This window comes from Moschus berezovskii, chromosome 16, assembly GCF_049115385.1.
Source record: "Moschus berezovskii isolate FMDL1 chromosome 16, NW_MosBer_1.0, whole genome shotgun sequence".
Lineage (NCBI taxonomy): Eukaryota > Metazoa > Chordata > Mammalia > Artiodactyla > Moschidae > Moschus > Moschus berezovskii.
The window spans coordinates 36,392,237-36,418,855 of record NC_142475.1 but is presented as its reverse complement, the minus strand read 5'-3'; the positions used below and the strand labels follow the sequence as shown (position 1 = coordinate 36,418,855).

At 39.9% G+C, this 26,619-nt stretch overlaps 1 protein-coding gene across 8 annotated transcripts in view; it reads right to left on the bottom strand.

Annotated features, from left to right (window-relative positions):
- COLEC10 (collectin subfamily member 10) overlaps positions 1-26,619 on the bottom strand; it is a 529,589-nt gene that overhangs the window by 83,606 nt on the left and 419,364 nt on the right. For 7 of the 8 annotated variants that reach the window (XM_088844772.1, XM_088844770.1, XM_088844769.1 and 4 more), the window contains one exon: positions 566-660. In XM_088844772.1, the coding sequence (XP_088700898.1) occupies positions 566-593 (28 nt within the window). In that variant the 5' untranslated portion in view covers positions 594-660. Of the gene's footprint in view, positions 1-565; positions 661-1,199; positions 1,283-26,619 lie in introns of those variants that run through there. The other variant, XM_088844776.1, reaches the window with a different exon arrangement.

The window sequence follows — 26,619 nt, the reverse complement described above, 5'->3', positions numbered from 1 at the left end:
TGTACATAAATTCCTATGGTATTTTGTTCAGTTGTTCATTTAATGTAGTACTAAGATTGGGACTTCCCTGGTGGTCCAGTGGTTAAGACCTGAGCTTCCACTGCAGGGAGCATGAGTTCGAATCCTGATTGGGGAACTAAGATCCCTCATACGGTGTGGTGTGGCCAAAAAATAAATACAGAAAATTAAGCAGTATTAGGATTAAGTTTCCACATCTCATGGAAAGGAAAGTTTAACGGAAGAATGTTGAGTCCCATCACGCCATGAATTTTTCTAAAATTACAAGGTCTTTAAATGTCCCCATTTGAATCCACTGTCCCATCCTTTGACTTTAACCAGAGCACAGCTTTTGGTACCCTTAAGGGAAAAGAGGGTGATAGAAGCAGGGAAGCTAGTATTTCTTCATGTCACTGAATTTACTGTGTACCAAAACCTATTACATTCTCTCAGCAACCTCAGAGAAGCTGAATAACTCAAGAAGTTGCTAACTCAAGGTTATCAAGCTAGAATTGGTAAAACTGTGATGTGAACTCCGGTTGGTCTCATATTAAAGCCCAAGTCTTACCACGGTCATTTTCATGCTCTCTGTTCATTAGCAGAAAAGAGTGAGAATCGACTTTCTTGCCTATCTCCAAAGTCTAGGGATGTGTCCAGAAGAGCCTAGAAAAGGAAAGAAGAATGTTGACCTGAATAAATTCAGCTTCTAATTATTGAGCATCTATTAAGTATAGAGATTCATGTTGTGGATTTCATCATGAAAAAGACAGGGTCTGAAACTTCAGGCAGCTAGACAACAAAATTTATATTTAATACAGTCATTCAAGAGGAAAAAAAATACAGTTCAATGTGATTACTGCTTTAATGGAATGAGTGTCAATTAGATTCAAAGATTTCCAAGAATAATACTCTAGATGTACACAGGCAAAAGAAATCCCTATCAAGGAAGTTCATACTGTGAACAGATGTTTGAGATAATCAGTTGAGAGTTCAGAACCCTTTGTGGACTGAGGATCTAATGTACATTGTGGTAACTATGGAAGGTGATGAATTGTGTCAATTAATTTGACTGTTTTAACAATGTCCCAAATCATCTCATTGTACTTGTTAAAAATATACAATTTTGTTTGTCAATTTAATCTCAATAAACCTGAAGGGGAAAAAACACTTTGGAAAGAGTAGGAATGGAAACCTCCCATCACCTCGAATGCTGTTTATATATCCGTAATTATTCCCGTCAACTATGCTCTGTGTGGGCTTCCCTGATGGCTCATCTGGTGAAGAATCTGCCTGCAATGCAAGAGACACAGGAGATGAGGGTTTGATCTATGGGTGGGGAAGATCCCCTGGAGGAGGGCATGGCAACCCACTCCAGTATTCTTGCCTGGAGAATCCCATGGACAGAGCCTGGCAGGCTACAGTTCATAGGGTGGCAAAGAGTCAGACCCAACAGAGCAACTATGCACACACACACATGCTCTGTGTATGAGTGAAATCCTGTACCCTGGAACCCACCATATAGGTAAATCTCTTGGAAGAACCAAGCTGGTATGACTTCAATTCTAGGGTTGGCCTCTCATGAAAGTAGGAGAGCCCCACCCTTCTCTAGAAGACAATTTCCCACCACCAGTGAGTCCTAGGAAATGAAAATGAAGAAGCTGGCTTAAATAACATAATAAAATGTCAAGTTCAGAAATAAGAAACTTTTTTCTGGCATTTATTTGCCCAACTACTAGTTATTAAGTGCTTCATCTATGCCAGCCACTGTTCTGGGTTCTGCTGAAAGTATGATGAATAAGTTAGATATTGTCCCTCCCCTCAAATGACTCACAAAATAAAATATCTGGTTAATAAAGAGATATACAGTACAAAAAAATAAGACTCTGCCCCTAGATACATGCTGAGGTTGTATAGGTCCTTATCTGGTTTGGGATAAGTCATTCTGGAAATCAGTAGTGATAGAAATCATCTTTATGTTGGGGTGATTTTAATTTTTTGCCCTATTCAGATCTATTTTTCACTCTTTTGTAAATTGATTTTTATTGAAGTATAGTTGATTTACAATGTTGTAAATTGTTTACAACTGTTAATTTTAACAATGCTGTAAATAATTTACAATTGTTCACTGTAATTTACAATTGTTCAACTTAACATTGTTTACAATTGTTAATTCCTGTTATACAGCAAAGTGATTTAGTTATACCCATTCTTTTTTTAATATTCTTTGCCTTTACGGTTTGTCACAGGATATTTTTTAATTGGAATATAATTGCTTTACAGCGTTGTGTTCATTCCTGCTGTACAACATCAATCAGCTATAAGTATACATATATCCCTTTCCTCTAGAGCCTCCCTCCCATGCCCCCAACTCCATCCCTCTAGATCATCACAGAGCCCCATGCTGAGCTTCCTTGACATGTACACACTACCATGTATAAAATAGATAGGTAGTGGGAAGCTGCTGTATTCTTCATCCTTTATAACCATCCTGTTTGCTTGTGAAATTGACTGGTATGGACCCCCTTGAAGAGCAGGGCTTTGGTTCCTGCTTCGCTAAGTCAATGGGACCCCCTCCCCCAGGAAACTGTGGGAAAGGGGACCCTCATGATGCCTTGGCCCTCAACATACGGCCACGTACAACTCCTCTTAAGGTGAACTTCTCTATGTGACTTCCCTTGAAGTCCAATATCTGCTCCCTCCTCTCCATTATGCCTCAGAGGTTGTAACTCAGCCACTATTTACCACCTGCAGATTACTGCATGATTCCATGGGTTTCCCGTCTATCCACTTGCATCATTATAAAAAGTTCTTTGTAAATGACTCATCCTTAAATTATTCTCATTTGAGTGGGTGTTCTGTTCCCTGGTGGGACCTTGACTAACGCCTTTGTTGTATCCAAGTTTCTATTCTTTATTTACTTATTCTGCTTACATGGATTGATACCACACCCTCAACCTGGTATACAGGATGACACACACAGACAATACAATACCTGCCTAAAACAAGCACTCACACATACTCTTAGTAGGAACTTTATTAACCTGTCAAAGTTTAAGATGCAGTGATGCAAGAAATGCCATGGAAGGAATTTATCCTCTCCATTACAGCAGTATTTGTAATAACAAGATACAGAAATCACTGGTTAGATATATTATGGTACATTCAAACAATAGAATGACTTGCAAATATTAAAAAGATTGCAAAGATCTATATATAATAATATTAAAACTTCTCCAAGAAATGTTAAGAGAGAAATCAAAGTACTCTATAGTATTTTATATTTCTATTTGGGTAAAATACACAATATAGTGTATCTGCTACATGAGTGGGTCTATACATAAAATTTGGTTTTGGATTTTTTGGACTCATAAAAAAAGAAATTTTGAAAGGGATATGAAGAGAGACTAAGAAAACAAGACTATTACTTCACATTCTTTTAGCTTTCTGTATCTGTTTTATTTTTAAAAAAGAAACAACAAGGGCTTGAATTAATTTTTTTAAGTAACGTAAAAATAGAAATAGAGATGTAATTTCAACCCCCTGTTTTGCTTTGCTTAATAGAGGAGTTCCGAAATAGTAGTCAGAGGAAATAAAATAACTCCCTAAAACAAATTTACAAGAAAAGACATCAGTACATTAAACAATATCACTTGTGAAATCTGAAATGGCAACACTTTACTCCACTTATTTCACATGAAAATCTACTGAAACTGACTTCAAAGGCTGAACCACATGTCCTTGACAGCCACCAAGGGCCTGTTAACATAACCTCTGCTGGTTCCTCTCTTATTATTTTTGCAATACAGTTATAACTGAAAGTCCCCAAACCTTATAATTGTCAACTAACTTTTGGAAAATGTGAATGGTTGACCAAAGATTTAATGGGAAGTCCCCTCCTACACTCTCTGAACTTTGTGGTGGTCTTTGGGTACAAAATGACCCAGCTGCAGCAATCCTCAAAGATGAGCCAAAGGAGAAAATAATTGTCTTTTCAAAAAGGGTTTCTCTCTGGACATCAAAGATCTCAGAGAAGGAATCTGTATAATATTATTTCCTTTTCCCAGAATTTATTGGCATCTATCCAAGAGTTTTCACTGAAAATTAACATCCTCCTGGGTACAGATAAGTTTGATATCTGAGCTCAGCTGGGTCACCCCATTTTTGTGTGAAATACAATATTCTGTCCATGCCTCGGGCACTCTTATTAATCCAGCACAGTTTCATATCTCTTCTTCCTGTTTCTGCTTTTCACAAATAATCACAGCAAACTAGAGATAGCAGATATTCCTGAAAGTACAAAATGATAGCTAATGCACATACAAGGCCATTGTGAGCTTTAATTTCATTCTAGGAGAATACAGATCATGAGCATTATAATATCTGATAGAGGCTTCCATGCACGCAAGCACATTGCATTAATTACTTTCCATTCTGCTTGCTTATTGACACAGTATCTGCTGTGATTGTTACTCATGTGTGCTATAAAGAGGCTAAATAAACAAGGTTAAAGAAAATATTTTGTAGGAGATCTTGCCCAATGAACAGGGAATACTATATTATTAGTATTCTGCTAACTCTGTGAGAGCTGGACTGTAAAGAAAGCTGAGCACCGAAGAATTGATGCTTTTGAACTGTGGTGCTGGAGAAGACTCTTGAGAGTCCCTTGGACTGCAAGGAGATCCAACCAGTCCATCCTAAAGGAGATCAGTCCTGGGTGTTCATTGGAAGAACTGATGTTGAAGCTGAAACTCCAATACTTTGGCCACCTGATGCAAAGAGCTGACTCATTTGAAAAGACCCTGATGCTGGGAAAGATTGAGGGCAGGAGGAGAAGGAGACGACAGAGGACGAGATGGTTGGATGGCATCACCAACTCAATGTACATGGGTTTGGATGGACTCCGGGAGTTGGTGATGGACAGGGAGGCCTGGTGTGTTGCAGTTCATGGGGTCACAAAGAGTCAGACATGACTGAGTGACTGAACTGAACTGAACTCATAATACTAGTCTTTGCTATTTTTGAATGATGCAATTAGTTCTCATCTATTAAACTATAGGCATGCACTGGACTAAAAACATTACATGTATTATTGCCTTTCAACTTCATGATAATCTTTGAAATAAAGATTTTGATTCCTATTTTACAAATGAGAAGTGGAAGTTCAGGAATACTATATGGGATTGACATAGCTAATAAATGGCAGAGCCAGTGCTTATTTTCAATGTACATGTCTTTTCTAAACCCCAAGAGTAGGATTAACTTTTTTTTTTTTTTGGCATGAGCAGTCGTGTCCAATTCTTTGCAATCCCATGGACTGTAGCTTGCCAGACTCCTCTGTCCATGGAATTTTCCAGGCAAGAGTACTAGAGTGGGTTGCCATTTCCTACTCTAGCAGATGTTCCCAACCCAATGATCCAACAGGCAATTCTTGCATCTCCTGCATTGACAGGCAGATTCTTTATCACTGTGCCACCTGGGAAGCCCTAACTTTGTAGTTAGGGCTTAGTACTACTGTAGTTTAGTAGGACTAACATTGCAGAACTTTAAATCACCAAAGTGGCCACAATTTTATCTCTAAAGAAAGTGAGTTACCCAAAAGACCCAACAACTTTCCTGCTGCCAAAATGAATCAGCAGTTCATATCCCAAAGTTTAAAAACCGAAGTTAGAAACTCCTGATATTTCTACTCACCTACTTTTCTGCCTCTATCTGTGGCTTGAAAAAGACCCTTCTATGGGTTTTCCTGGAAATATTCAGACTCTCCGAACCTCTACTTGGAGGGGTTTTTATTGTCCCATATTTGGACAACAGAATTACAAAGTGAAAGAGAGATGACAAAATTCAAGCAAATGCATCACAAAAAGTCCCTTTCTGGAGATGCACAGACTTAGAAAATGAACTTACGGTTGCCGGGGTGGGGGGTGGGTGGCGGGGAGGGACAGTCAGGGAGTTTGGGATCAAGGTGTCCACATGGCTATATTTAAAATGGATAATCAACAATGACCTGCTGTAGAGCACAGGGAACTCTGCTCAGTGTTATGTGGCAGCCTGGATGGAAGGGTTGTTTGGGGGAGAATGGATACATGTATGTATACAACAGAGTCCCTTCACTGTTCACCTGAAACTACCACAACATTGATCATCAGCTATACCTCAATATAAAATAAAGATTAAAAAAAAGGTGATATTACTAGTTGGACAGAGCATAAGCGACAAGGAGATACTGAGTACAACTTTCTCTCTCAGTTAGTACACAATAATAAACAAAAATATCTTTCTGTGCAATATATTTCAACACAAGATATGATCAGAATAAAATATTGAAATATTAAAAAAAAAATCCCTTTCTGTTTTAAAACACAGACCATGGCCGAGAAGATCTCTGTTTACAAGAGAATGAGATTTTCCTTTCCAGTGAAACTCCTCTCACTTCTTTGCCTATAAACAAAAGGGCAATAATCCAAGTAATGTCTCAGGCTGAGTACAAAACCACAGCCACGGGAATCTTGGAAAGGGCTTTTAATAAATGCAAGGATTAAACCAACAGCCACACTGATTAAACAATGGCATGCGTTCCTTTTGGTGACGTGCCTGCCCTCTCGGTAGATTGTGTGGATCAGTTACCATCTCCCTTTGAGCTCAGAGTCACTCTCAGGATGAATACTCCATTATACAGTCCAAACCACAGAACACAAAGCTTGAAGGGGCTACAGAGGTCTTTAATTTCAACTTTTCCAGTTTCTTCCTACCCTAGCAACCCATCCCTCAACTCATATTTTACAGACAAAGGGTGGCATGTTTACTGCCTTGCTAATAAATAGCTAAATCAGGACTCTAAACCAAATTTCTGAATTCCGGACCCTCCGCTCATCCCACAACATGAGAGGACTTCATTTGGAATCCTGGCTAGCATCTTAACAGTGGGCAAACAAACTCTCTAGATCTCAAATTTCCCCATTTCTAAAGTGGGAACAATGGTACTTGTCTTATAGGCCTGTTCTGTGATGACTGTGAAGAGGTTAATGCTGTGCTTGATACATGGTAAGTGCCAAGTTAATATGTCATCATCATCATCATCATCATCATTAATATAATGTTCTCAAGTCAAAGTCTATTCTCTAAGATGTGATACACATATGGGTTTTAAAATTACATTTACCCTCTATGAATGCTCAATTGTCATTGTAAGTTGAATTAAGGTCAAGTATAACATAATATCAGAGAAGGCAATGGCAAGCCACTCCAGTACTCTTGCCTAGAAAATCCCATGGACGGAGGAGCCTGGTAGGCTGTAGTCCATGGGGTCGCTACGAGTCAGACATGACTGAGCGACTTCACTTTCACTTTTCACTTTCACACATTGGAGAAGGAAATGGCAACCCACTCCAGTGTTCTTGCCTGGAGAATCCCAGGGACGGGGGAGCCTGGTGGGCTGCCGTCTATGGGGTCACACAGAGTCGGACACGACTGAAGTGACTTAGCAGCAGCAGCAGCATAACATAATATGGGCTTTGTAGGTGGCCCAGTGGGTAAAGGATCCACCTGCAATGGAGATGATGCAGGTTTGATCCCTGGGTTGAACCCCTGGAGGAGGGCATGGCAACCCATTCTAGTATTTTTACTCTTGGAGGATCCCATGGACAAAGGAATCTTGTGGACTATAGCCCAAGTTATTGCGAAGAGTCAGACTGAGGCGACTCAGCATGCATGCACATAACGTAACATATATGTAATACATAATTTTTCTTCCTATTTACCCTTCTTTTGGATTAACTTCTAACTGATCAAGGAGAAAAGGTCTTCAGTAAGACACATGAGAATGGGAAGTCCCTCTATAAATGGTTTTGTTCTTATCTACTTTAACCATCTCCTTCAACTGCATGTCCCATGACAGTCATCAGCATCACTATTCACTGATTTGCTATGTCAGAAATATGGTGATCTTTTCCTTTTTAAATTAATTGTAATTGGTATACAGTTGATGTACAATGTTGCATGATCTTCAACTACTACTTTTCTACATTTTCATCCAACACTTCAAGCTAATTCAGTGACTTAGTCCTGTAAGTCTTATTACTCTTATCCGTATATTGTCTACCCCATTGCTCCAGCGTCATCATAATGACATAAATGTTGACCCTCATCTATCATTTGATAGAATCTCTTATTGCTCCCCACTCCCCATTTTCCATGCTACAGCCAGAGTTATCACTCTAAAACAAAAGAAAACAAAGATCATGTTTCTGTTTTGTTAAAAAACATTCATGGACCCCAATTGTCCACAGAATAAAACCTAAACTCTTCCACAAGACATAGAAGACAAAAAACCCTCTTCAACCTCAATTCCCAACTATTTTGACCTCAAATGCTGAAATACTTGCAGTTTCCCAAACATGCCAAGATTTCTGGTCTTTCTTCTCATCATGCTCTTCTCATGACACTACCTAGTTTGATGATTAACTTCTTTTTACCATTCAACACTCATCTCAGGTTACTCCTCCCTGAAGGCAGCTTCCTCTGTATTTGACAGACCTCACTCCCAGGTCTCATTGCTGTGAATTTCATATGCCTCTATTACTACACTGTTTTGGAATTTTTTACTTGTCTTGCTCCTCCGCTAATTGGAAATTTCCTGGCTAGAGGGTGTTTTCTTCTTATTGGTACTTTCATGTCTATCTTAATATCTGGCAGACAGTGAGCACTCAATTCATTAGTTTTCATGAATGAGAACCTCCCAGACCCTTGTGATTGATAATCAGTTATTGCTACATGATATTGCATTTGGTTTACATATTTTAGAGGTGGAATGCTGGATGAAGCTCCATGTACCATTGGCTGTGGAGTGACTTCTCACAACCATAAAACAGGGTGTGCACAACCACAACTCCAGAGACCTTTAATCTGGTCTGGAATATGATGCAACACTGGCACCACCCTCTGTCTTTCTTTCCAAAGAATACACTGGACCTTTAAATATGGTTTCCATCTGTGATGATTAGAACCCAACATGATGCGATGCTCTCTCACAACTTCCATCCTTCCATCCCAGAGTCATCAGTGGAATTTTGAAATCTTCATATAAAATACAGGATGAATAATTATAAATACTTTTATACACAATAACTCAGAATTGTGCATGAGTGGTAGGGTAGTCACTGTACTTAATATGAAGTGTGGTCAATTTCACAGGCATGCCTTCACACGTTCAGAGTTTTCTGGCAATGTATTGATATAAAGGACCATATTTTCTCAAAAATTTCAAAACAATTATATAATAAGTACTGCTTATGTGCCAAGACTTATTCTAGGCTCATTACACATATTGATTTATTTGATTCTCCCAATAACCCCAATGAAGGAACTACTATTATTAAGTTTATCTTAGTGATAGAAATGGATGCTCAGAGATTTGTCTTTATCTTTTATTGTTTGTACCTAGTATTATTAACATTCAAATAATTTTTGAATGAATGAATGAATACCATACTACCAATAATTAGTTACTGTGATTTTTATTCCTATCATCAGGAAAAAATAATGTTTATCTACCTGAGATGACAAGACCACATATGAACTGACCTTTGAAATTACTTTCACTTTCTCAAAAAGAAGATTGTGGAACATTCTCATTTTAAAATAGAGACAACAACTCCATAAGTTTCTATGTCATACACTTGACATTTCACTTTTTCCAAAAGTCTGTCCTTTACACTACTGTGAAATTTCAGTATGATATATGATACGTATCAACCTTTTGCCTTAGCCATGTATCCAGCAGTTATTCATTTAATGCTCCAGACACTCTCCTGGATGTCATGGAAACCAAGAGGTATAAGACAAGCTCCTTCTCTTGAGGGGCTTATAATTAAATGGAGGAGACATGCAGGTAACCACATTAATACTCATATCTATTAATACTGTGTACATACTTGGTGCATTATGTACACATTTTCTTATTTAATCTTGACAAGGAACATCCAGGGTAAGCCGAGGAAATCAGGGGTATAATTGATCCAAGATCACCTCTCTAATAAGGGTTGAATCAGGATTTAAACCTAGGACTGTCCAATCTCCGGGCTCATCATATGACACTTCGACAGTAATGTTAAGTACTTATAACATAGAGGAGAGAGAAAGTAGTTTCTCCACTGACAGAGAAAGGGAGATCTGCGGGTTTTGCTGCACTCGTGTATATGAGGCAGAGACAGCTTCCTAGAAAAGATTTTAGCTGTGGAGAGAAGTTAAACTCACAACACAATTGGTTAAGGTCCCAGAGTTAAAAGTCATTAGCACAACATTGTAAATCAACTATACTTCAATAAAATTAATTAGCTGTTGCTGGGAAATGAGTTACATATAGTTAGTCGCTCAGTTGTGTCCAACAACTCTTTTCGACCCCATAGACTGTAGGCCACCAGGCTCCTGAAATTCTCCAGGCAAGAATACTAGAGTGGGTTGCCTCGCCCTCCTTCAGCAGAGCTTCCTGACCCAAAAATAAGCCAGGTCTCCTTCATTGCAGGCAGATTCTTTACCCTCTGAGCCACCAGGGAAGCCAGAGCTACATGTAAGGGAGTGGCAATAGACGATGAGATTGTCTAAGAAACTTCTACTTCATCTTATTGGAAATGGGATTTTAGGATAATTCAAATGGGATTTTAGGATAATTCAAATAACTGTATTTGAATTTGTATAAAAGATCAATATCTACCCTCTAAAGGATTGATTAAGAAGGAGAAAGATTGAGAGCAAAGATATCAGTCTAGACAATAGCAAATAAGAATCTGAACTACGGAAGGAACATTGTTGGGACTGGAGAACACATCACTAGTAGGATATTTAAAACAAAGGATCAATAGAATTCATGGATTGAATGTGGGCACACTTACAGTCTGGCAATCTATTGAATTTAGCCCTGTAGCACATTTATTTCTTTAGCTGTCTTGAGTGGCTATTGAATTTTAAACAATACCTGATATTACCAGGCACTTACTATGTGCCAGATATAATTTTAAAGCATCACAAAAACATGTGGTAGGTACTATCATTATTCCCATTATAGCTATAGAAAGTAAGACATAGAAAATTTAAATAACTGCCCTAAGGATATAGAGCTACTGTAATGCAAACTGTGAGGCTATGCCAAGACTTCCTGTTCCCTTTAGGAACAGAACACATGGCTATAATGGCTGGCAGTATTGCTACTGGACAGCCCTCAGCTTCCAGTCCCATTCTAAGAAAGCCACATTTCCCAAAGCCATAATATCTTTCCCAGGGGACGCCTAGGCTTCCCTGGTGGCTCAGATGGTAAAGAATCTGGCTGCAATGCTGGTGACATGGGTTTGATCCCTGGGTTGGGAAGATCCCCTGGAAGACGGCATGGCAACCCACTCCGGTATTCTTGCCTAGAGAATCCCCCAGACAGAAGAGCCTGGCAGAGGTCCCAAAGAGTTGAACACAACTGAGCAACAAAGCACAGCACACAGCACAGGGGAAGCCTACAACCAATAATTGGTAGAAAGAGGGTTACAAAGCCCCTCCCAAGCTTGACAAAGTTCTGAAAGCCCATCCCAGTTCAGTTCAATTCAGCCCTAACTCTTTGTGACCCCATGGTCTGCAGCATGCCAGGCTTCCCTGTCCATCACCAACTCCAGGAGCTTGCTCAAACTCATGTCTGTGATGTCATCCAACCATCTCATCCTCTATCATCCCCTTCTCCTCCCACCTTCAAACTTTCCCAGCATCAGGGTCTTTTCCAATGAGTCATTTCTTTTCACCGGGTGGCCAAAGCATTGGAGCTTCAGCTTCAGCATCAGTCCTTCCAATGAATATTCCGGATTGATTTCCTTTAGGATTGACTGGTTTGACTCTCCTTGAGAGGTCAAGGGACTTTCAAGAGTCTTCTCCAACACCACAGTTCAAAAGTATCAATTCTTTGGTGCACAGCTTTCTTTATGGTCCAACTCTCACATCCATACATGACTACTGGAAAAAACGTAGCTTTGACTAGACGAACTTTCGTAGGCAAAGTAATGTCTCTGCATTTTAATATGCTGTCTAGGTTTGTCATAGTTTTTCCTCCAAGGAGCAAGCATCTTTTAATTTCAGACTGCAATCACCATCTGCAGTGATTTTGCAGCCCAAGAAAATAAAGCCTCTCACTGTTTCCATTGTTTCCTCATCTATTTGCCATGAAGTGATGGGGCTGGATGCCATGATCTTAGTTTTTTGAATGTTGAGTTTTAAGCCAGCTTTTTCACTCTCCTCTTTCACTTTCATCAAGAGGCTCTTTTTAATTCCTCTTCACTTTATTCCATAAGGGTGTGGTCATCTGCATATCTGAAGTTATTGATATTTCTCCCAGCAATCTTGATTCCAGCTTGTGCTTCATCCAGTCTGACATTTCGTGTAAAGTACTCTGCAAATAAGTTAAATAAGCAGGGTGACAACATATAGCTTTGACATACTCCTTTCCCAATTTGGAACCAGTTCGTTGTTCCATGTCCAGTTCTAACTGTTGCTTCTTGACTTGCATGCTGATTTATCAGGAGGCAGGTAAGGTGGTCTGGTATTGCCATCTCTTGAAGAATTTTTCACAGTTTGTTGTGATCCACATAGTCAAAGACTTTGGTATAGTCAATAAAACAGAAGCAGATGTTTTTTTCTGGAACTTTCTTGCTTTTTCTATGATCCAACAGATGTTGGCAACGTGATCTCTGTTTCTTCTGCCTTTTCTAAATCCAACTTGAACATCTGGAAGTTCTTAGTTCAGGTACTGTTGAAGCCTCACTTGGAGAATTTTGAGCATTACTTTGCTAGCATGTGAGATCAGCTTCAGACAACTCCATGAGTCTAGTTTGATAGGAGTCTACATAGCTCTACTTCTCTTTTTGTCCAATGCTGCTTCCCTCCTTAACACCCATGGCTTTGATCTCAAGAGCACTCCTTAATAAACATCCTACACTGATTTTCGTCTCAGAGTATCCTCTCAGGACTCTCTTCTAAACAGCCACCAAATGACAGGGATAGCATTGGAATTCATTTGGACTGGTTGTAATAGCCATGGTTTAAAACACTTTTCTATGTACCTCTGCAAAATCAAAGACCATAGGGCAATGTCCAGGATGGCAAAAAATGATTAATAAATGAACACATTATGACTTCCACTTTTTGTATTACTTCATGATGCAGAAAAGTCATTCAATAAAATTATTCTTGAAGAGAATTGAGAATATGCTGAACTATGTATTGCCAAAATCAAGAGAGGAGACCATTTCTAGTTGACTAGAAATAGGAACTAGTCAACTACATCAAGCACTAAAGAAAGACTAAATGGAATAAGGACTGATAAGAGTCCACTGACTCTGGCAATGGGATAGTTTGAGCAATCCAAGTGAAGTCTGTTGACATGACATGATGCAAGCATGAACTATACTACTGTGTTATGGAGAGAATGACATGAAAGAACGTAAGGTTGAGGAGTTATTGTAAACTATGCTCTCAAGGAGATTGGCTTTCAAGGAAGTCAGGATGGAGACTTGATGCTTTCTAACATTGTTCATCTGTGAAGGCTGAGCTGGGTCTGTGTCTGTTGTGTAAGCACAGGGATCCTGGAGTAATATCATTTGTAATAAGGTGGCACAGGGAAAGGAATCCACCTGCCAATGCAGGAGATGCAGGAGACATGGATTCGATCCTTGGGTTGGGAAGATCCCCTGGAGTAGAAAATAGGCAACCCACTCCAGTATTCTTGCTTGGAAAACCCCATGGACAGAGTAGCCTGGCGGGCCATAGCCCATAGGGTCGCAAAGAGTAGGACATGACTTAGCGACTGAACAGCAACAACAGTGAATCTTAAGCAAACATCTGAGGTTCTATGAACAGTCATTCACATCACATCTTCTCCTTTCTCAAGAACTGGAGGTTCCCAAAACTGAATCCTCAAATCCCACACTGTGATGTGGTCAAGCTGCGGTTGGTCACTTTGTGCCTAGTGCCCGTATTTGTCGATTTTTTGGAAGCCAAGTTTCAGGTAAGAAGTTCCTGACCTAAGGCCACAGGGGTGGGTGGCCTGGGGAAATAACCACAGAAAGTAGTTCCCACGAACCCACAGAGCACAGAAACCATGCTTGAAATGCTGATGTTTGTGCTCATTTATTCTCAGCAGCGTGCAGTACCAAGCATTATGTAATAGAGGCAATAGCAGCTAAAACTTTAAAAAATAATCTCTGTGGTAAATTTGAAAACACAATGCTGAAGCCTGGAACATTTCAGATTTTCCACTCTGTGGATTGAATTGCCAGATACTTCAGTATCACTTTCTCTCCATTTAGCTCTGGAAAGCAAAGATCAAATGCATGACCTCCCAATTTCCATGTTCTGGAAGGAATAGACACTGAACCTTTGAAATGGAAACTGAGCTCTGAGACATGGTACTATGTAGATGCAAACACATGTTATTGAAGTTGTATGGATATCTTATAGAAAGTGGGATCTTTTCTGTTAGTTATGATAATCCATGTAACTCCCAGCTTACTGGAACTCATTGTAACTGGGTTGAGAGATTATGTGTCAATGGTCTTGCCCAGATCTCTTGTGGCTTAAAAAAAAAGACTAGTGTGAGAACTCTTAATTGATAAATTCTAAAATCCTCCCTCAATTTCCCTTTTAAACCATTTTAGCAGGTAGAACTTTTAATCTCCAAACCTCTTAGCAAGAAATTTAATATTATTCTCTTTCAGTAAATCAGATGGCCTGTTCTCACCCTCCATGTTTCTGAAAAAAGTAAGAAAATGTAACCAGGCTTCAGTATGACACCTTCTCCTCAGTATAATACAAGAATAATACAAGAACAGTGGCAGTCTCATGCCATCTAGGACATTCAGTGACAGACACTCTGCCCACTACCCTTAAAACCAGGTGACTGTACAATGTTATATATGTTTATGTGTGCACATTTGTGTATGTGTACACACTGTGTGTGTATGTATGTGTGTTTGTGTGTTGGAAGAGGAGGTGATTCTCCCTTAAGAGTTGAGCCTTAACAATCAGTGACCAGCATCCCAATCTATGTAGCCATTTCCATTTGTGGCCATTCATATAATCTAGGCCCTACAAAGGGTTCCCCTATTAAAGAAAACTAGTAAAATGCCATCTCCCCAATTTCAAAAAGTGAAAGTGAAAGTTGCTAAGTCATGTCTGACTCTGCAACCCCAAGAACTGTAGCCTACCAGGTAGCCATGGAATTCTCCAGGCAAGAATACTGGAGTGGGCTGCCACTTCCTTCTCCAGGGGATCTTCCCAACTCATGGATTGAACCCTGGTCTCTCTCATTGCAGGCAGATTCTTTACTGTTTGAGCCACCAGGGAAGCCCAATTTCTGGGGAAGCTTTAAAAATAATTTTAAAATTTTTTTTCCTAATTTATTCCACTTCTCTCTTTTCCAATTCTTGAAGGCTTTCTTCATAAAAGGTGACTCAAGGTCCCAAAGGATATTCTAGGAATGGGTGAGAAACAACTGGTTGGTAATCGTCAACTCTGTCTTTTGTCAAAAGCTAATAATACAGGCCCTTACCCAACCAGAGGCATGGAAACACAAAGTTTAAAACACTTTCTTGAAATGGAAGCTTGAAAAGAGTCACAGTTTTTTCTCATAGCAATGCAAATTTAATGTCTGAACTGTGCTATACACTCTTCACCTCCCAGCCCTTATCATATTGGCATGTTTCTGACAAATGAGACTTCCCAGAAGGAATATGCATCCGTGTGAGGTTTTGACCTTCAGTGTCTGGCTCTGGATGAAAGCAGCTGGGAGTACATGACTGTCACATTCTCTCTTAAAACAAAAGCAGCAACAAAAATCCCGCTCCTGCCTCTCAAATAGCTATTTCTCCAACTTCAGATGAAGGTCTGTAACTGCAGCTTTCACCAAATGTCTTGACATCAAATTACTTGATTGAAAGATAAATACAGAATGGGATGTTGCTTTTGCTGAAAGATATAATGATTGAGATATATATTCTAACAGAAACATCATTGCTTTGTTTCACTAAATGTTATCCACTCTTTCCACACAACTAAAATTTAAAACCAGAATATTATCCAATTTTCACAGAAGTCACAAAGAGAGAACTAAGCTGAATAGTAAAATGTGTAGAAACTGGGGGGTTTAAATCAGCCTCTGGAATATATAATCTCAGTTTTATTTCTGTTCATTAAATTCTATCCCACCATTCTCCTTCTATACCTCAATCACTTGTTTCCTCCCATTTAAAAAATACTCTTTTCCCAGCTCTCTGCTTGTCTCTGAAGTGTCCCTCGAAAATACCACCCTCAAGAATATCTGGTCAGGAAGATCATCCGTTTATTTATTCTCCAAATGGGATACATAAATGAAACAAATATACATAAATCCTTGCACTCTTGGAATTGATAATGGGGGAAATGGATGGAAGACAGGCAATAAATAATAAACAGAATAAACAAGTAAAATATATGGCATACTACATGGTGATGAGTGCTACAGAAAAACATGTAGCAGGATCAGCAGAACTAAGAAGCAGGCCGTGGGTGTGCAGTTTGTGATTTTAAATAGATAGGGTAGTTGGATGGATTTTCTTGAGACAACGATATTTAGGCAAAGGTTTAAAGCAGGTGCAAGTGCAAGATGGGTTTCTGGGGGAAGAGCATAGATGACAGCAGCTGCCTGCAGCAGAGCAGATGGCCAGTGCAAAGGTCCTCAAGCAGGAAGAGCCTAATGAACTGGAGGAAGATCAAGGAATCCAGAGCGAGCAAGGGAAAACTAACAGCAGACAATATCACAGAGACGGAAGCTGGGTAAGGAGGATCTCCTGACACTTTCAGGATTTTGGCATTACTCAGTGAGATGTAAGTCACTGGAGAGATGTTCTGAGACGTAAGCCTTTGGAGTGCTGTTTTTTTTTTTTTTTTCTTTAGCCCTAGTCAATCACTGACTTGCGTTACGTCTCTATTCATGTACTCTTAAAATATATATATTTATTTTTAATTGAAGGATAATTGCTTTGCAATACATTAGAGGGTTTTTAACAAAAGAATGTTATGATCCTTCTTGCTTTTTAGAAAGATAACTCTGACTGCTGAGTTGGGGACAGATTGAGGAGGAAGCCACAGAAGGACTGGTTAGAAGGCTACTATAATGATCCAGGCAATAGGTGATTACAGCTCACACGAGGGTGGAAGAAGGGGAGGTGGGAAGAAGTTCTCACTTGACCACTTTTTAGATCTAATTTGAAGGAGGAGCCAAAAGAATGTCCTGAGAGACTGGACATGGGATGTGAAAAAAATGGTCCGCCTTTCCCAATGTCAACACCCTGCATGAAAGATAAACTCTGCTTTAACTTCCCCACCTCAAGCAGTTTCTTCTTCTTATTGCTAAAATCTTTTTTTTAAATTTAATTAGAAAAAAAATTGGCAGCACCATGCAGCATGTGAGATCTCAGTTCCCTAACCAGGAATCGAACCTGTGGCCCCTGCATTGGAAGAGCAGAGTCTTAAACACTGAACTGCCAGGGAAGTCCCTGAAATAGTTTTTATATAACACTAACATTTCATGTAGATTCTTGTATCTTTGCGGTTTCATCCCACACAGACTTAGATGGGAAACAAAAAGTTTAAGGGGTTATAACTGCTTGACTGTCGGAGAGGCCCATCTGTATGGAAGTGGGATACATGCAGAGTTTTTTATTTTTCATTTGCTCTCCTTAAAAAAAACTGGCCAGTGATTAAATTGTCACAGAAAAAACAGAACCTGTACTCGGTTCACAGTTTATGAGGCTGGTCTAATTTATGAGGCTGATCAATTTATGAGGTTGTTGACAATTCCATCACAGATCTGACAGTTACAGCTTTTATTTTTCTCCAAAAAATCAAGATACTCTATTTGGGTGCTGCTGGACAGAAGTGAGAGGAATCTTGGCATTTGAGCAAGATGATTGTCAGAGGGAGCAATACTAACCATGAGATGGTCTTGCCTGTTTTTGTCCCAAAGCCAGCTTTAAGGCTAATAATAATCAAGTACACAGAGTGCTTCTCAGTGGACTGAACTGTTTTACATCCACCTATGTACTCCTCCCTGGAGAAGGAAATGGCAACCCACTCCAGTGTTCTTGCCTGGAGAATCCCAGGAACGGCGGAGCCCGGTGGCTGCCATCTATGGGGTCGCACAGAGTTGGACACGACTGAAGCAACTTAGCAGCAGCAGCAGCATGTACTCCTCCCAGCAACTGGTGGATTATGTGTTGCTGGCTACATAGTACAGAGAAACATATTGTCTCATAATATGTATATTGATTTCCCCAGGTCATATCACTGGTAAATGACAGAGCTAGGCTCAAAACTGAGTTCAGAATTTAATTCTAGTCATATTTCTACTATGTTGCATTGACGGACCTGGAAAGAGAAAGTAGACCAGAAAAGAACAATGTTATTTCACAATCTTGTTAAGGATGGGTCTTTCCAGGAACATAAGGGGGTGGTGTTCAACAAGTCTGTGGGATTTCTAAGGCCTTGACCTGAGATGCAGACTCACCCAGGACCAAACTCTGCCTATTCCATTTCCCTCCAGATGGAAGCCTTCAGCCTCCACCAGCTCCAAAAGGAGTAATTCCTCCAGACCCTGTTTTGATTGCAGAGGACATTTATTTCCTGCCTCTAAATGCCTTAGGTGCATCCCAGGTGGTACTAGTGATAAAGACTCTGCCTGCCAATGCAGGAGATGTAAGAGACACAGGATCGATCCCTGGTTCAGGAAGATCCCCTAGAGATGGTAAAGGCAACCCATTCCAGTATTCGTGCCTGGGAAATCTCATGGACGGAGGAGCCTGGTGGACTACAGCCCATGGGGTCGCAAAGAGTCGGACACAACTGAGTGACTGAGCACACGAACTCCTTAGAGAGTCCCCATGTTAGATATAATTGCTACTGCACTTCATCTGCAGGGACAAATGAGAGAACCTGTTTATGAAGTCTGCGGTGCTGCAAAGCCCTTCGTGAAATGTTAAGTTTTCTTGGTATAAATCCGGAAATAATGTGATCCATGTCCCCTTGACAGGATAGAAGAATAAAAAGTCACCATCTGCCTGTCCCCAAAACAATATTAATGGGGCTAACACCATGGATTTAAATTGAGGCAGGTTCTAAAATTAGGGAAATAGAAGACACAAAGTGTATTCCATCACAAGTTTATTGGTTTTCCAATTAATACTGAAAGTTTGCTTCTAAAATTTTTGCTTACTAGCTCAGAAATGAAGTATGACTCTGGATAATAATTGACATGAATTGCTATATTCTGCATATCATCCACAATGTCAAAATGACTGATAATGAGCAAGTCCTGGATATTTAAACACTCTACAACTAAAGTAGCATCATTCGAAAAGATAAAGATTGCACAGCCTGAGATTCTTGTGCATTTTTAATGATTCTAGCTTAAAACAAACCTACAAAAATATCTGTTCTTATGTGAATTTGATTTAAACATACTCAAAAGAAGATTATTCTCTTAAGAAGGAGTAGGTGCTTTTTAAAAAAAATAAAATTTAATTAAGTACAATTTTTGGAACCAGTTCAAGATTGATAGCCTTTTAACCTTCAGATCTTTATAGGATGCTTATAATGAAAAAGTGAAAAGAATGTTCACCCCTATACTGACATCCATGCCCAAGATAACATTGGTAAATACTGAAATTATTTGCTAACTTTGGAGAAGGAAATGGCAACCCACTCCAATAGGTTTGCCTGGAAAATCCCATGGACAGAGGAGCCTGCAGGTTCTAGTCCATGGGGTCATGAAGAGTCGTGCACAACTGAGCAACTAACGCTAACACTATTGGCTAACAAGGGGTACTAGGTTCGCCCATAAGTGAAGAGATACTGTTAAGCTTAACTCTTAATCACAACCTTGGAATTTAACCCCTAGTATTTAACAAGCTCTGGGAGATGGTGAAGGACAGGGAGGCCTGGCTTGCTGCAGTCCATAGGGTCACAAAGAGTCAAACATGACCGAGAGACTAAACAACAACAATTTAGCAACTTGTACTAGGTATCTGTGTGCATCTCTTAGGTAAACACAGTTACAAAACAAACCTAGAAACCACTATTGCAGTTTTCGAAAAAGTTAAAACCTTCTGAAATGTTTATTTGAGTACGGAATTTTTAATTCATGTATTCCAAGCACTGAAAACAGTACCTGGTAAACAGTTGGGTTCTCAATAAATATTTATTGACTGTTGGTTAAATGAATAAATGTTCTATGTTTTGCACCAACATTTAATCATTTCAGCAAATCTGAGTGCTTACCCTGTGCTAAGTAATAAGCTAGATCCTAGGAAAGGTAGAATGAGGCATGAGGCAAAAGAACCGGAGACCCAGTTCAGGACTTTAAGTAGCTAGTGACCTAGTGTGTGTGCACAGTTGCTCAGGCGTGTCTGACGCTTTGTGACCCCAAGGACTGTAGCTCGCCAGGCTCCTCTGTCCATGGGATTCTCCAGGCAAGAATACTGGAGTGGGTTGTCATTTCCTACTTCAAGGGATCTTTCCAACCCAGGGATCGAACCCTCATCTCCTGCATAAGCAGGCGTCTTTTTTACCTCTAGAGCTATCCAGAAGACCTATCAGTTCAGTTCAGTCGCTCAGTCGTGTCCGACTCTTTGCAACCCCATGAATCACAGCACGCCAGGCCTCCCTCTCCATCACCAACTCCCGGAGTTCACTCAAACTCATGTCCATCGAGTCGGTGATGCCATCCAGCCACCTCATTCTCTGTCATCCCCGTCTCCTCCCACCCCCAATTCTTCCGAGCATCAGACTCTTCCAGTGAGTCAACTCGTTGCATGAGGTGGCCAAAGTATTGCAGTTTCAGCTTTAGCATCAGTCCTTCCAATGAACACCCAGGATTGATCTCCTTTAGAATGGACTGGTTGGATCTCCTTGTGGTACAAGGGACTCTCAAGAGTCTTCTCCAGCACGACAGTTCAGAAGCATCAATTCTTTGGCGATCAGCTTTCTTCCCAGTCCAACTCTCATATCCATACATGACCACGGGAAAAACCATAGCCTTGACTAGATGGACCTTTGTTGGCAAAGTAATGTCTCTGCTTTTTAATATGCTACCTAGGTTGGTCATAACTTTCCTTCCAAGGAGTAAGCGTCTTTTAATTTCCTGGCTGAAATCTGCATCCACAGTGATTTTGGAACCCCCCAAAATAGTCTGACACTGTTTCCACTGTTTCCCCATCGATTTCCCATGAAGTGATGGGACCAGATGCCATGAGCTTTGTTTTCTGAATGTTGAGCTTCAAGCCAACCTTTCACTCTCCTCTTTCACTTTCATCAAGAGGCTTTTGAGTTCCTCTTCACTTTCTGCCATAAGGGTGGTGTCATCTGCATATCTGAGGTTATTGATATTTCTCCCAGCAATCTGATTCCAGCTTGTGCTTCTTCCAGCCCAGCGTTCCTCATGATGTACTCTGCATATAAGTTAAATAAGCAGGGTGACAATATACAACCTTGATGTACTCCTTTTCCTATTTGGAACCAGTCTGTTGTTCCATGTCCAGTTCTAACTGTTGCTTCCTGACCTGCATACAGGTTTCTCAAGAGGGAGGTCAGGTGGTCTGGTACTCCCATCTCTTTCAGAATGTATAGGGTAGGATAAAAGGACATAAAGAAGCTGGACTATCAACCAGTGCTGGGTGATCATAGAACGGAAGTCTACTGCTGTCTCAGGAGGTTAGACAAGACTTGGAAGAGGATAGAATACTTGATTTCGGTATTGTAAGAGAGACACAGTGAAGAATGAATGAAACCTCACAGATCAATGATGACTCAGTTTCCTTTACTCTTTCTTTCTCCCCCCACTTTTTTTTCCAAGGTCAATTCTTATCACTTTTTAAGAAGTCAGATAGCATGGTACTGAAATTTTAACTGGGCTGATTAGCTTTATTAATAGTTTGTTTCTTGGGTTAATCCTTCAAATGGATGTTAAGTATTCAATGCCAAGCACTGCCCGTACCCGGTGTGGGGCACTCATCAATGTAGGAGGCAGCACCATGCCTGCCCTAGAGGATCCCCATCCTGTGTGTTATCTGTGTGTCTTCAGGTTGGAAAGACCTCCCCTCCCGCAGGAAAAAGCTTTGAAGCTGGGACCTGATGAGTGAGAGTAGAAACAAACGGGGCGGCGAGGGAAAAAAAAAAAAGAAAAAACCAGGAGGGGGTGGAAAGGAGGGAAAGACCTTCCAGGAAGAGGGAGGAGCGTGTATGATGCCACCCATTCCCATAGGCTCCAAGGACCAATTTCTTGGGAGTCCTTAAAATGAATGGCTTGAGGAGCAAATGGAAAACAGGCTTTCCTGTCACTCCTCTCTCACCTGACCATCTCCCGGGGGCCTTGGCACTGCGCTGACAGGCTGTCCAGACGGGCAACAGGGAACCCACTTTCCCTTTTCCGGCATTCTCCTCCCACTGACCCGGAAGTCGCAAGCCGCAGGTTTCTTGGAACTGCAAATACTGTTTGAACTCCAGCTAAAACTGGAGATGTGTTTTGAGTCACATTATGCAAGCATATTTATACCATCTGTTTATGACACTGACAGGTGGACACTATGATTCATTACTCATACTGCATACTAAACATAGACTCTTGGAAAATCCTGAGCCCTGGAGAGTCACAGGGTACCGGTCAGTGTGCCCAAGGAGAAGGGAGTGGGAGTCTTTTCTTAGGATTTTATAGTTGTCAAATAAAATCCTTATCATGATGAAAATGTTTTTGAAAGTATTTCACACAATGGATTAGGAAGATGATGATGGAGGAAATGGAGTGGCAAAATATATACTGTTATGACCGATTATGGAAGATTTTCCTTTTCTGTGGGTTATGTGTGTCTATACACAAGTGCACACATATTAAGTATCAGAAAATATTTGGTAACTATGGGGTCAGAAACAAGTCATCTCTGTGTCAGAGGTGAGGATTTGGTTCTAAGACAATTACTTCTTTCTCTTCAGTAGAGTTTCTGTCTCACTTGGACTTAGCTCATGCTCTTTATCTTCTTATGCAAGTATTTTCTTAGTTGCTTTTGTTGTTGTTTAATTTTATGTTGGAGTTGAGTTTCTTTACAATGTTGTGTTAGTTTCTGCTGTACTGCAAAGTGAATCAGCTATATGTATACATGCATCCCCTCTTTTCTGGATTTCCTTCCCATTTAGGTTACCATAGAGCACTGAGTAGAGTTCCCAGTGCTATACAGTAGGTTCCCATTAGTTATCTGTTTTATACATAATAGTGTATATATGTTGATCCCAACCTCCCAATTCATCCCTGCCTTTTCCCTCCTTGGTATCCATACATTTTTTCTCTATGTGTTTGTCTCTATTTGTGCTTTGCAAATAAGTTCACCTTTTAAAAAATTATTATTATTATTTTAAATCATATTAGGACCCTTTTGACCACAAAACACAGAGACCTAAATATGAAGCCACAAGATATATCCATCCTTTTGTTTTTAGGGACTATTCCCCCTACCTATGAATTAGGAAATCTACCATCACAAGCCAAGGCTGGTATCACTCCAGCGCTCTCTGTTTCAGCCAAATGTGCAAACTTTTAACAGCCTCATAAATAACAATAACTTTTAAAGTAGTTTCAATATGCAAGTAGCTCAAAGTCAAGCTATCTGATGGGGACCCTTCCCCTTGGGGAAATAGAAACATCCAAAAGAGTCAAGGAAGAAAGGACTCACTGCTGTATTCAATTAGTTGAGAAACCATCAAAGTAAATAAGGCAATACCTTCAAGAACACACAAAAAAAGAAGGCAGTGAAGTAGAACAGATTAAAAGAAAAAGGAGAAGTCTGTTTTAGCTACCAAGTGACCCCAAGGGTGAAGAATAATTTCTTCTTCAGGACAATTTTAGTAAAGGTCTCCTAGCAAGATGGCTCGGTGGAAACGATTTCTTTTCATGTCTGTGGAGAACTGATGAAGTTTGCAGGAAACACAGGCAGTTTAATTCCAAACAAAGTATAGTAGGTCAGTTAGAGGGAGCAACTTCAGAACACTTCTGTCCTCTCTTAGAATACTAATGGCTTTCAAAACTCCCAGTGGTCATGAGGTAAGTCATTTACATCTTAAGAGACAGGTCAGAGGAAAATCTCCTTAACTCTGTATCAGTTCAAGATGGCTTTCACAGAAATCTCAGTTTTCTCAAATAGACAACTAATCATGCTCATCCCACAAAATCACTTTTAGCCATAAATCCTTCAGTAACAATGTATTGAGTCCAACAAACTGCCAGGATTTGTGTCAGACTGAAGAAACACCCAGATACACAAGGTCTCTGATTTCAAAAGTGAGAATGAGAGAAATATCATTAGATATTTATACAGCTATTAATATAAAATCACAGAAGTATGACTATAGGGTTGTAAAATCACCAAAGGGATAACTCTGTCTGGAAGATGCAACAAATAAGAGAACAAATTCTAAAAAATAAATCTCAGTAAGAGGTCCAGTGAATAGCTGAAAAATTTCCCTCAATCACTACACATGTACCAGTGAAAGCCATGACTAATCAATCATTTATTTTGACAGAGCCTCAGCATCCCTCTCAACACAGCTGATTACCACCAGAAAGTCATAGCTACTGTGGACCCTACTTGCCAATCTGGCTCAGTAAAAATGCAAGGAATTGTTATTTGTATAGCTCTGAGAGCAATTACTCATCTAAATTGCCCGTTGGAAAAGGGTATCAGTTCGATCAATTATTTAGAGGACCCAAGACCAAACATTGGAGGATACACATTCATTCCTTAGCTTTGTGACTGTGGCTAGACATTACATCAAAATTTCTTTCCTTGTCAGAAATCGGAAAATATTTTGGAAGTATTAAATGTTCAATATAAAAGTATTTTTTATGACTACTTTGATAAGTGAAGTGTTAAAACAACATAAGATGTGGATTACCATGATAACATCCCTCATAATACTAGTGGTACTGGCTTTAACTAATTTTTTCTTAGTACTCTGGGAAATCTCCCATGGCATTACCCCTCCTCTTCAGCTTGCAAAGCCCAACATAAATATAATACAGTGAAACTCCAAGCTATCCTTAAAGGGGGAAAGAAGTTTAAAATATGAGAGGGAAGAGATGGAAGAGTTCCTGGGTAGTAGTGTAGTAACTTCAGAGCAAGGGTTTTAAAGCCAGATTATGTGTGTGTGCATCTTGCATCTGCCACTAATTGTGTGACACTGGGCAAGTTACTTACTTGCTTTGGTCTTCATTTCCTCATCTGTAAAGCGAGTCCTAAATTCAGTATTTGGGTGCAATCTCCAAAATGACAAAATGATCTCTGTTTCCAAGGCAAACCATTCAATATCACAGTAATCCAAGTCTATGCCCCAACCACTAGTGCTGAAGAAGCTAAAGTTGAACAGTTCTATAAATACCTACAAGACCTTCTAAAACCTAACACCAAAAAAAGATGTTCTTTTCATTATTGGGGACTGGAATGCAAATGTAGGAAGTCAAGAGATACCTGGAGTAACAGGTGTAGTTTGGCCTTGGAGAACAAAATGAACCAGGGCAAAGGCTAACAAAGTTTTGCCAAGAGATCTTACTGGTCATAGTAAACATCCTCTTCCAACAACACAAGCGATAACTCTACACATGGACATCACTGATGGTCAATACTGAAATCAGATTGTTATATTCTTTGCAGCCAAAGATGGAGAATTTCTATACAGTCAGGAAAAACAAGATCAGGAGCTGACTTGGCTCAGATCATGAACACCTTATTGCAAAATTCAGACTTAAATTGAAGAAAGTAGGGAAAACCACTAGGCCATTCAGGTAAGACCTAAATCAAATCCCTTACAATGATACAATGGAAGGGACAAATAAATTCAAGGGATTAGATCTGATAGACAGAGTGCTTGAAGAACTATGGACGGGGTTCATAACATTGTACAGGAGGCAGTGATCAAGACCATCCCCAAGAAAAAGGAAAGAAAAAATGCAAAATGGTTTTCTGAGGAGGTCTTACAAATAACTGAGAAAAGAGAGAAGTGAAAGGCAAAGGAGATAAGGAAAGATAAACCCATCTGAATGCAAATTCCGAACAACAGCAAGGAGGGAAATGAAAACCTTCCTCAGTGAACAATGCAAAGAAATAGAGGAAAACAATAGAATGGGAAAGACTGGAGACCTTTTCAAGAAATTTAGAGAAACCAAGGGAACATTTCATGCAAAGATGGGCAAATAAAAGATAGAAATGGTATGGACCTAACAGAAGCAGAAGATACTAAGGAGGAAAGAATACACAGAACTATACAGAAAAGATCTTAATGACCCAGATAACCATGATGGTATGATCAATCACCTTGAGTCAGACATCCTGAACTGTGAAGTCAAGTGGGCCTTGAGAAGCATCACTATGAAAAAAGCTAGTGGAGGTGATAGAATTCCAGCTGAGCTATTTCAAATCCTAAAAGATGATGCTGTGAAAGTGCTGCACTCAAAATGCCAGCAAATTTGGAAAACTCAGCATTGGTTACAGGACTAAAAAGGTCAATTTTCATTCCAATTCTAAAGAA